The sequence below is a fragment of the Athene cunicularia genome, assembly GCF_003259725.1.
Source record: "Athene cunicularia isolate RWA chromosome Z unlocalized genomic scaffold, athCun1 chrZ_part2, whole genome shotgun sequence".
Lineage (NCBI taxonomy): Eukaryota > Metazoa > Chordata > Aves > Strigiformes > Strigidae > Athene > Athene cunicularia.
In genome coordinates, this window is record NW_020799143.1 from 16,659,909 (window position 1) to 16,672,535 (window position 12,627).

General features: G+C 38.7%; 1 protein-coding gene across 1 annotated transcript in view; it reads left to right on the forward strand.

Moving 5' to 3' along the window:
* The window catches only part of LOC113489961 (guanine nucleotide-binding protein subunit alpha-14-like), a 56,537-nt gene that overhangs the window by 2,625 nt on the left and 41,285 nt on the right, over nt 1-12,627 (forward strand). The window contains 1 exon segment of the mRNA XM_026866045.1: nt 3,204-3,393. Within this exon segment, the coding sequence (XP_026721846.1) occupies nt 3,204-3,393 (190 nt within the window).

A 12,627-nucleotide genomic window follows, 5' to 3' on the forward strand; every position in this document is an offset into this window, starting at 1 on the left:
GGGGAAACAGCTGCATGGTGCTCAGTTGCCCTTGGGGCTCAAACGATGACACATGGCTTTAAGGAGAGACTTGCCCAAGTACTTGAGAGATAAAGTAGGGCTACCAAATAGGTACCATTCAGCTAATGAACTTCTAAGATAAGTCCTAAGTTTTAAGATACAGAGAGGTTTTTGTGGAGGAAGTGTTGTATATTCTGACCCCTCTTTTTTACTCTTCTCTTGGCCACCACTTACAAACTTGGTTGGAGACAGGACACTACCTGAATAGACCTTTGATATGAGTCAATGCAAGCATTTTTCTGTTGTAAGGCTAATAGGAAAGAACAGAGGAACAAGGCCTATATCCTGAAAAATGTTAAGAAATATGTTATATCCTGTAAACAGCCTTAAAGCAGTATGTACATGCAAAATATTATATGAATGATGTAAGTTCATATATGATTTTATAATATTTGCTTGTTTGGTTGGTTGGGTTTTTTTAATAGAATCAATAATTCCCAGTGTTATTGATTTGTTATTAATTTGAGCTGATTTTAATGATCTTTTATGGTTTGGATTTAAATAAGGAATGATTTAAAGTAACTATATAACCAGCTATGCTGCTACAAAGTTGTTTTTTAAAGTCCCGGGCTGAGGCCATGTAGACTAATGATAATCATTAACTAGATTTCGATACATAAGACTGGTGATGAGGTACCATTGTTAGACTGTTCAGTAAGGATGATTTATTGCCCTGTAGACCAGGTGTTTTAGAAGTTACATTGTGAAAGGGCCTCGAAGCATGTTAAAATTGCAATGTGAACCAAAAATCCTTGGGTCAAGGGCATTGGAGGGTCTTTGGTTTAGGTCAGTAGTCTGTGGTCTGTCACAAAAGCGGCCCCCCAACTCACTTCAGGACTCAAGTGTGCATGATTGGAAAGAGGTGGATATAAGAAAATGAGTTATGGGAGTTCACATGTTTATATATGAGAACTTGATTAATATAGAATCACAGAATTCAGAATCACAGAATCATCCAGGTTGGTAAAGACCCTTGGGAACATCGAGTGCAACCATCAGCCCTACTCTACAAAGTTCTCCCATACACCACATCCCCCAGCATCTCATCTAAATGGCCCTTGAACACATCCAGGGATGGTGAATCCACCCCCTCCCTAGGCAGCCTATTCCACTGTCTGACCACTCTTTCTGTGAAAAATTTTTTCCTAATGTCCAGACTAAACCTCCCCTGTTGCAGTTTAAAGCCATTCCCTCTTGTTCTGTCACTGATTACCTGTGAGAAGAGACCAGCACCAACCTCTCCTACAATGTCCTTTCAGGTAGTTGTAGAGAGTGATGAGGTCTCCCCTCAGCCTTCTCCTCCTCACACTAAACAGTCCCAGCTCCTTCAGTCTCTCCTCACAGGATCTGTTCTCCAGGCCCTTCACCAGCTTTGTTTCCCTCCTCTGCTCTCGCTCCAGCACCTCGAGATCTCTCTCATACTGAGGTGCCCAAAACTGGACACAACACTCCAGGTGTGGCCTCACCAGAGCAGAGCACAGGGGGACTGTCACCTCCCTGCTTCTGCTGGTCACACTATTTCTGACACAAGCCAGGATGCCGTTGGCTTTTTTGGCCACCCGGGCACACTGCCGGCTCATGTTCAACTGCTTGTCAATGAGAACCCCCAGATCCTTCTCTCCCAGACAGCTCCAGCCACACCTCCCCAAGCCTGTAGCCATGCAGGGGGTTGTTGTGGCCCAAGTGCAGGACCTGGCACTTGGCCTTGTTGAAGCTCATCCCGTTAACATTGGCCCACAGATCCAATCTATCCAAGTCTCTCTGTAGAGCCTCCCTGTCCTCATGCAGATCCACACTCCCGCTTACCTTGGTGTCATCTGCGAACTCACTGATGACACACTCTGTGTCCTTATCAAGATCATCAATAAAGATGTTAAACAGAAATGGTCCCAACACTGAGCCCTGAGGAACACCACTTGTGAGTGGCCACCAGCTGGATTTAACTCCACTGACCACCACTCTCTGGGACCGTCCATCCATCCAGTGCTTGACCCAGCAGACCGTGTGCTCATCCAGGCCATGGGCAGACAGTTTTTCTATCAGAATTCTATGGGCAACTGTGTCGAATGCTTTTCAAGAATCCAGGGAGACAATATCCACAGCTTTTCCCTTGTCTGACAGTCGGGTCGTCTTGTCATAGTAGCAGAGGCAGGACCTGCCTTTCATACCCCCATGCTGTCTGGGCCTGTTCCCCTGGTTGTCCATTATATGACTTGTAGTGGCACTCGAGATGACCTGCTCCATGACCTTCCCTGGCACCGAGGTCAGACTGACAGGTCTATAGTTCCCTGGATCCTCCTTTCTGCCTCTCGTGTAGATGGGTGTCACATTTGCCACCCTCCAGTCCCATGGGACCTCCCCAGTCAGCCATGACTTCAGGTAAATCATGGACAGCGGCTTGGCGAGCACATCTGCCAACTCTTTCAGCGCCCTTGGGTGTCACCCATCCGGTCCCACAGACTTGTGTGCATCCAAGTGGTGCAGCAGGTCTCTGACCACCTCCTCTTCAGCTGTGCTGAAATATGTATTACTGTATCCTATACAATCAGCATGTTACGTGTGTTAGGTGTGCGTTGTTGGTGAGATGACTCCCCTGCACACCTGGCGGTTAATAAAGGAGTGCCTGCTTATCTAAATCAAATTGGTGTCAATAAGTTCTTTTGTCCCATTTTGGTGACACCAGAGTAGCTGGATAATAATAAAATTGTTCCCCAAGTTCATGCAAGCTTTATTGTTAAGGCGTAAATGGGACATAAACTCTGTACAAAGTTCTCAGTGTTGAGTAATTTGATCTTTACACAAACAGAATTCCTTTCTTTTGTGCTCACCTACCTTGCTTATTGTGTAATCTTACTTCTTACTACAGGATGCTTAGATTAAACGTTGTAGAATGTATTATGAGAATATACTTGTATATATCTTTTACCAAAACCCCTCCTGAAACCATCAATCCAAATATTTTTACTAAAACAATATAGATTATGGAGAATAGAATATTCAGAAATGATACTATAGTTAATAATGCCTCTTATGCATGCTCAGATAAGGTTCACATCCTTGTATGTGTATTTACAAATATTCTCAACTGCCAGGATTTGCAAATACAGTACTTCTTGTTTCTCTCTTGTTTCCTCCTCCCCCAGGCACAAGAAAAAGTGGCAAGAGAAGAGCACATTCATTAAACAAATGAGGATTATTCATGGATCAGTTTACAGAGAAGAAGACAGGAAAGGCTTCACAAAAGTGGTTTACCAAAATATATTTACTGCCATACAAGTAATGATCAGAGCCATGGATGCTGTCAAGATACAGTACACATCCAGAGAGAATGAGGTAAGCCACTGCAAAGAAAATTCTAGTTTCAGCCCATGAAATTTTAGTTTGCACACAAATTATCTGAGTCATAAACTTCTACAGGCAGAATCTTAAAAATCCGTATAGGTTGTGAGGAGTTTGGTGCCGCAACGTCTGATTCTACAGAACAACAGGGAGTTCCTAGTGGAACGAGGGACAGAATGAGTGGGGATGGAGCTGGCTAGGAAGGGAGAATGTTCAGAGTTGCAAGCTGGTAATAAGTACTAAAAAAGAAAAAAAGGGGGGTTTTTATTCTAAGTTATAGAGTTAGACTGTGCATGATAGGAGTATGCAGACTGTGAGAGACGAGAAACCAGGCCTGTGAGAAACTAAGAAAAACAGCCTGGTAAAGCAGAAGTTGAGGTTGATTGAAGAAATGCCTCAAACACTCGCAAGACAAAACTCCGAGTCACAGGGTGCTTTCTGTGGAGGCCGAAGCTGATAACGCTGCCCGATGTATCTGGGGGAGAGAGCCCTGTGGAGACAGGACGGCTCTGCCCTGGGGCACCTGGGCAGATTTCAAGGGCCATGTGTCCGGTGAATGAACTTTGCTTCATCATCCACGAAATGCATATTAAAGTTGACACCCCTCAATATGCTAACGAGGGCTGTCATGATCATGCTAGTGACATCATCCCATGAAACACCTTACCCCTCCCCGTACATGGGATACGTAGGTCTGTGGGTTGACCTAGGGGACAGACCCAAGGAAAGTGGGTATAAATCAAAGGGGAGAAGAAAGGGCGCTCCCCTCTCTCTCTCTCTCTCTCTCTCTCTCTCTCTCTCTGCCCCCCTCTCCCTGCCCCCCTGGCTGTCTGGAGAGAGCAGTGAAGCGAAGAAGATGGCTGCCAGCAAAAAAGATGGCCATCTCCTGGAACCCTTGCCGGCGGGATCAGCGCAGGCACCCAGACCGGTGATCTGTATTCCCCCATTCCCTCTATCTCCCTCTTTTCCTTTTTCCATTAAGAAATGCAAGGCATATTGTATTGCTCGCCACAACTTGCTATGTACTTAGCCAATTATCATGTGCTCAATTAGTACATTGTAGGTAGTTAATAAATGCTTGAACTTGGAGACTTGTTGTCTGGTCCACTGGGGATTTGTGAATCTGAGTCACTTGTCCCCCTCATCTGAGTGGAATGTGACAGAGACAGAACTCCAAAATGAGAAATCTGGGGTCTATTGTAGGAAAAGTCAAATCTTTTTGATACTGGTGTGCTTTGAAACATACCATCAAGAGCCCTTTTATGGATTTGGTTGCAACCTTTTAGTTTCATTGTATGTTATACAATTACATTTTTGGTTTCAGCGCTTGCAATTATATAACTATACCAAAAAAAAATTCTGCTTCAGTTAAATCAGTTGCATCCTTTGCATCCATCCATTGCATCAGTTGCACAAGTACCATAAAGAATATGTAAGCAAAATAATGGGTAATATTTGTTTAAGAGGGATTTCCAGTTGGCTAACTTTTAGTGTTAAGGTAGAGAAGACTGTGCAGGAAATATCAAGGCACAAATAGTTTGTAGAATATATAGGTTTATTGACTGAAATACTATATGTACAAATGATAGCCTACTTTTCATTCAAAAAATGGGATTGCATATGAACAACACAAACCCCAAAATTATGATCAGGTTTTTTTATTATTTAAGTTGGTTTGTGTTTATTCTCCTTAGGGTTGTAGAGAAGAGGGATAGAAAATGTTGTTTAAAATAAAGGACTGGGAAATTAAAATTATTTTCTTTTTTACCAGAAAAGAATAGATGGTGTTAGCAAGAACAAATTTCCAACTTCAGAGAGCTGAGGTAATTCTTCGCTACATAAGAAAAATATTCTGAGGGGTAATAAGTTTGTAAAACATCTTCAGATCCTTAAGAAGGTGATAGTTGAAGAAACATCAAAAGTGATTGTGAATACACTTCATCCTAATTCAGATGTGTGTAATTTGATGAAAAATTATGATAATCAGAATCTAGTTGAAGAAGCACATTTGCACTGCCTCTTACTGAATTTTGGGGTTCGCCTTTTCCTTTTCCTTTTCCTTTTCCTTTTCCTTTTCCTTTTCCTTTTCCTTTTCCTTTTCCTTTTCCTTTTCCTTTTCCTTTTCCTTTTCCCCTTTTCCTTTTCCTTTTCCTTTTCCTTTTCCTTTTCCTTTTCCTTTTCCTTTTCCTTTCCTCCCATTAAGAACAGAATACAAAGACTTAAATAGCAAATTTTTTCTCTTTCTGGGCTCAGAACTGAGCTGGATATGTTCCCATACACTCTATTCTGGCTAAATAGTGTTCTTGATAAGAGCTGTTCTGCCAGTGTCTTCAGAAGATTATAATGCTATTTTACAGTTGTGGGAGAGAAGCAGAATTTGGTCTTCTGCTTCTATATTAAAGATAACAAACAGCTAAGTGATAAACACACAGTTTGTCATGCCCATCTTCAGTGGCATTTAGAAAGGAAAGTAAGTTTTGCTTACACACAGAGAAACTCTTGAGAGACAACATGAAAATAACCAAGCATTACTCCAGTCTCTTTGCAGGAGGCAACTGCATTTTAATCTTTCATTTAGGTCATGAACATAATGCAAAGTACTATAAATCTTGTAGTTGCCTTCCATTAAAAGATCTTAAGCCTGTAGCAAAAAAACAGTTGACAACAGTGATAAACAGAGGAGTTGTGATTCTGCTGTCATAACTGTATTGCAAAGGTGTGTTGAGTGACCATACAGATTGTCCAGTGTGCTCCTCCACATTTCAGTATGTCCATTTTCTCCATGGCATGCCTTCTTTTCCCTGAAAAGTTTGTTTTCCTCTGGCCTTTTTTTTTTAGATTTTGTTTGCTTGCTTGTTTTTCTTGTATCCAGTTTTTGCTTTGACCAGGTCAGGTTTTTTTCTTCTGTGGGCTCTGGAATTCTCTGGCTGCTATATATTTTCATTTAATGCTTTTGTAGTAGAGAACAGATTGTTCTGCACCAAGTGTCTCTTCTTTGTAAGGGTGATGAGTGTGAAAATCTGTAACTGATATATGGATAGAATGTTCAAAATGGCCTCTTAATCCTCTTATTATTTGCAAATAAAGCAAGTTTTATAGAAGGTGTTTAAAGAGTTTTCTTATTGCTATTGTCAACTGCAAGTATTTCAGTAAATGATCTGGCTTTCTATAGATGCTTCATTGACATGGGAAGAGGTTTTTCTTTTGTATAGGGTTGAAGTTCCTTGGATGAAATACTTGACCTTTACTTTTATTCTAATTTCAGGTGGTGTGTTCTTTGGGATACTTTGTCATCCTCAGTTTGAAGTTGGAAGGCATCAGAGCATGTTTTGGGTATATTTTAAGCATAAATCCTGCAGATGTGTAGGAACCTAATAATTCAAGGAATTAGTATAGTCCTGTCTAAACCCCACAGTTTTGAAAGGGATTGTTTGGTTGTGGTTTTTTGTTTGGTTTTTTTTTCTCTTTTTTTTTTTTCCATTATAACCACTCTATAAAATTTGCCACTAGAGATGAACTAGTTGGAGGGTGGGTGTGGGGTGGAGGAAGTAATATTTATTATCTATATATCACTTTTTTATGTTGTAGAGTGACAATTTGTAAATTGAATGTTGATCAAGTAGCCAGTTACAGCACAACAGGATTTACAGTCTCTGAGGATAGTCTTTTTGTGTGAGAGCTTGAATCAACTACTTTTACAAACACTTATTTTTTTCCACATGATAATTGAGACTGCCAAAAAGCAAGATGAAAGTTAATGGCAGCCTGTCTCTTCGCTTCTTTGAGAAATTGTGATTGAGTTAATGTGAATATTAAGTAAATGGAAGAAAGAATGTATGTGAAGCATAGAGAAATAAAACATCAGCTGATAGCTGAGAAGTCATGAAAGCTCTTTTTCACTGACCAAAATCTCTTTTAATCAACTTAAAGTCAAAGTGTAGGAAAGGAAAACTTCAAACAGAAGCAGCAAGAAAATGGGTGATGTTGGAGGAAAGGAAAATACAGCATTCTCTTTGTGAGTATACATCAGTCTTAAAAGGCAGATTTTAAAATATTTCTTGGTTGCTTGACTGTGCTAGTCAGTCAGATCTTACTGTATTATGTTAGGTTTTCCTGTATTACAAATATGCAGAAGAAGCAAGTTTTTTAAGTTTAGCTGAACTGGAGATGCAACAGAGATTTTAAAATACTAGTTCATCAGAACTTTTCCATCATCTTGCAAGCTAACGTGTATTCTATATTGTAGAATAATCACTCTCTTTTCTTTCTCCAGTTAAGGCAACACTGGCTATTTCACCTTATTTGTGGTGGGTTTTTTTTGTGTGTGTGTTGTTTTTGTTGTTGTTGTTGTTGTTGTTGTTTTTGTTTGTTTGTTTTTCTAAATAAATGCACTTAACCCACTGGGAAGACCTTTTTATATAGCTGTTCAGGGTAAGGATCATAGAACAGGAATTCAGTTCTGTTGTTGTGGGTTGGTTTGTTTTTTAAAATACCCTGGTAAGATGACAGTGCATATGTTTGCAATTAACAACAGATCTTTGTAGCAGTATGAACAATTACTTTTTTCCTAAGGAGAGAAACAGAATACTGTGTAAAAATGCACTTCATAAAGAGGTCATCATGTTGCATCCCAAAAATATTTCTTGCTTTCAATAAGTAAGAATCTAGTGTCCTTCTGTCTTACAAAAGTTGCCTTGGCACGAGCATGTATCAGCAAAACTAAAATTTTTCTGAACAAAAGAACTACAATGCCAAATTAATTTTACGGGACAGGCAATTAACTTATGTTAGAAAAGGGGAATGAAAAACGGCAAAAGAGAGTAAAATGAGATTTGGGAATTCCATGTAGCTGGGACAAAACAAAAACACAGCAAAGAGTAATTATTGGTTGATTTCATTGCATGTTTCCATTTGAAGATGTGAAAATGACCCAACACAGTTCTTTCTGCTCTTAATTTTTTTAAACCTTAGCAGAGAAACAATTGCTCATAGCAGGTGCTTTATTTTAAGAGTAATCTGATGATATTAACAGTACTTTGTGCTTTTAAAAGTACTTTTTTATTACAGTCAAATTTAACTTCAAAGATGCAGTACTTTGGTAACTGATTTTCATTGTGTTATCATTAATGCAGGTGATAAAAGTGCTGTAATTTATAGACAGTCTAATTGTGGTTTTAGCAGTTTATTTCATAGAGACACTAATTCAAAACATTAAAAAACATATTGCAGCCTTCTTCATAGCAAAAATGTTTATAATTATGGGCCAATGCATGGTCTGGGTCTAGGCACTCCTAAACAGAAGTTTCAATTTGATCTTCCAAGGAAATGAGCGTTATGTGACCAGACTAATTGTATCTGTCGTTGGGCCTTTGGTCTGGTTTCAATTAAATTCCACAAAGAGGTCAAAGTTAAAAAGCTAAAATTCTTGACTTCAGAGTTTAGTTGTGCTAGAGAGTTGGAAATAGAGAAAGGAGAAAACTTCTCCAGGTAACCCAGTTGAAGTAAAAGCAAAGAATCAACAGAGTAGAGGCTGCTTTCAAAGTTCCTGCAGGAGGAACTGGCATTCACTCAGTCTCAAAATGTGATTTATCTCCCCATGCATAAGCATGTAGCATCATACGCTTAGACACGGGCACACAATATCAGAATTTCTGTTTCCCCCCTGGAAGGGCATAGGCTTTTCTTGTTATTTTTTGTTTTGTAAGTTATTTTTTAGTGAGAACATGGCCTTGTTCTAGAGCAAGGACATTAAGTATCCACTTTGAGGGATTAAAGTTGCGTGCTGCAAATATAAAACATGTTAATACTGAATTAACTGCTTTCCACGTGGAAGTCAGCAAGGAAATTTTCCTCTTCTTAAATGATAAGATTCCCTGCCATACATGGGATGTGTATGTGCTCAGTTGGGACTGTGTGCAAGTTTGTTGACATTAGAATATGTGAGACTTATTGAGGTTATGTGGAGAGTTTCTGTTTGCTTGTTTTGAGTTGGCTTTGCTTTGTTGTTTTGTTTGGGGCTTTTTTTATGGTCATATTAATCAAAATGCCTTGTATTTAAAAATTGCCAGACCCTTAATGGGACTGTTTCCACTCATACCACTGCCTTGAATGGTGGAGTTCTTATTCTGGTATGTCACAGTGAAAGTGTGTGCTTATAAACAGTAGTGCTAGTTACCAATTGCTATTAAGAGACCTATGAGAGTACTGTACAGGCTGTAAACATGTGGACTATGGCTTCCTTCTACTTTAAAAACTTCTGACTTTCTCTACCACACCATCTGGTTGATGCGGGTGAATACTGGGATCTATTTAATTTGCTTATCCCTGCCAATACTAGAGAGGTTGTTAGCATCATTGTTTGCATTGCCCCATTGAATTTAAATACATGTTACTGGTTAGGTTTAGAATTGTTTTTTGTTTCTTCCTCTTCTTTGGTAAATTCAGAATCATGGGCTGCTGACAGACTTCCTTCTTAGTTTCTAGACAGACCTACATGCAAAAGCAATATTGACATGCTTATGCTTTTTTTCTTCCCAACTGCACTTCCCCATCTTCTAGTGAAATTGCTGTCTTCATTTGTTCTTCAAAATAAGTGGCTGTTGGTTAGAAATCTTCAGGTATTTCTTTACCTTTTAGACTCAGAGCTGCCAGAAATATAACAGAGTTTTCCTTCTAACTTATTCACAAACTTATTCCAAGTTTGTCATCTTCTTGTTATGTAGTGCAAGGTGGAAGTTTTTTTGCTTTGTTTTGAGGTTTGGGTTTTTTTGATATATTTTTTTTCCTTTCTACCAGTAAAATTTTATGTTTAAGTTCTATATATTTTCATTTTGCTTTTGATCTTTTGCACTAGGAGAGATGGTTCAGCTTAATAGAAACAGAGATAATCTTTCAGTTTCCTACAACTAATTATAACTGTCTTATGGATGGTTTAGGAAGAAAACATGTAAAAAACTGTAACTGGAGCAGTATCACAAGCAGAAAAGCAGAAAGTAGAAAAAAAGTGTGTCTTAAAAAGCATGTACATCTAACGTTTATGGCAGAAAAGTGAAGGATGGGAGACTCTGTGTATGTGTTGGATTTTTAAGAAAGTTTGGGCTGAACTGACTTATTTGAGTCTCTAAACTGAGATGCATTTGTGATAACAGTGAGTTTTAATTTCTTAGGTCTCCTGATCTTTGAGGTAGGTGTGTAATTCCTTCTTTAGAAGGGACCTATTTTCTCTTAAAATGCTACCAAGTGCACCCATATTTGAAATTCTGTTGTTTTGAAGAAAAGTAAATAGTGGATACTGGGTTCATGGTGAGAAAACTTAAAAGTGTTTTTTGGTTTGGGTTGGGTTTTTTTTTGGTGTGGTGTTTGTTTTGTTTTGTTTTGTTTTTCATAAATATGAAAGTTTGGCCAGAGGTACATTAATAAATCTACCAAAATCAGGTACTTCTCAGAGTTTATAATTTGTTAGACTTTTTCCATAAAATGTTACTTGTATCTTGTGGAATTCATTTAGGGTTTTTCTCTTGACATGGCCTTTCATCTAAAAGGTTCTGACTTTATAGGTACTGTTTTTATGCAGCATTTAACATAACACACAAAACTATGTAATCACACAGCATGTAAGTAACCAGGCTTGATTTTAGTGCATTATGAATAACTGGGTGAAGCCCGTCCGCCAGCAGTGAATTAATTGTGCCTAGTTCCCTTGCTTTACAATGTTATAAATCTTACTGGCATGAATGATGCACATAGATAAAAAGTGATCTGATAATGAGAAGGAAGGACAGTGATGATGGGAAAAATTAATGATGTAGAGTTTGTAAGTGAAGACTCCAGACTTAGTTTTGTACTTTGAAGTGAAAGATTGCATGTAAGGGCAAATATTAGGATACATACAAGTGGTTAAGATTTTTTTTTTTGGCTTTTCAGAGCAAACTTTAATGTTCTGCAGACCAAATATCCTTTCTGTTCCCCATACTCCTTCCTTCATAACAACTGAATAATTTCATTGCTGCCTTTGTGGCCGCAAAAGCATTATTTATTGGCAACTAAAACCAGGGGAAGCGTAGTAAACAAGTCTGCTAATGATGCAGAAGATGTAGCACAGTCCAGTTATTCTCTGTGCTGTGGGTTAGAGAGGCAAAAAGAGGCAAAACTTTGCTATAGAGACTGAAACAAAGTCTGTCACTGTACAAAGTCTGCTGTAGCTGAATACATTTTCTCACCTAGCTTCTCTGTCAGAACTTTCTGCTTCCACATCAGAATCAGGATGGATGCCTATGCTTCTGGCTCTGTCGCCTGAGTTCAATCTGGCAAGTTCTCATCTGTAGTTGATGAGAACAACAAAATTATCCAGAGTTCATCTTTCAGAGCCCTTGATCAGCAGAATGGGGAAAGAATTACTCTCAATCAGAAAGCAACAATATACTGTCATCTTTTAATGACTGATTTGTCAAAAGCTTTAAGGAAATAACATTTAAAACAATGCAAAAGTCTGCATTTTTTTATTTGGCATGAGGAGCCAGAGGTTGAATCAGTCCTGAGAGGAATATACTTGAAAATGTGTGTTGCAGCTGGAGGCTTTTGATATCTCTGCACAACTGGTTGCATAAAAGATGTGTTCTCTGTGTGAAAGGCTGTGTGACTGTTTTTGCTGACAACTTTTTCCAGTTCATGAAGTTTTCTTGTGCGGTCTTCCTTGCATACTTTGTTTTTTATTAAGATGGAAATGAGTGAGTGCATACAGTTGAAAACTTCTAATTCTTAGAAGAAAGACATAGTCTTTTGTAGAAATATTTACTGCAATATGGGTCTAACTCCTTGCAATGGAAAATATGAGGGGATTTTTAATGGAAAGTTTAATGGGTATTTTTCTAAAGGAAAATTGGCAAATTTCTATGTTGCTGCAATTAAATCTCTTAATGAACAAGAAGACAAATAAATTAATGGCAGATGAAAAGACCAATTAGTAGTAACTTAGCCAAAATCACTTAAATCAACATCTGCTGTCATATTAAAAATAAAAAAGCCACTTCAGAAAGAGAAGCAGCTAGAAAACTCCTCTAGGCCTGCTCTTTCATAGTGCTAAAGCCTGTGACACATTTTGTGGATTTATGAACTGCTGAAAAAATTATTCTTTGGAATGAATTTGCCACAATGAAGAAGTGGTTTTAGTTTTAACCTATTTCCTAGCAAACACCTTGGTGCCATTATTTTACTCTTCCCCCCCCCCCC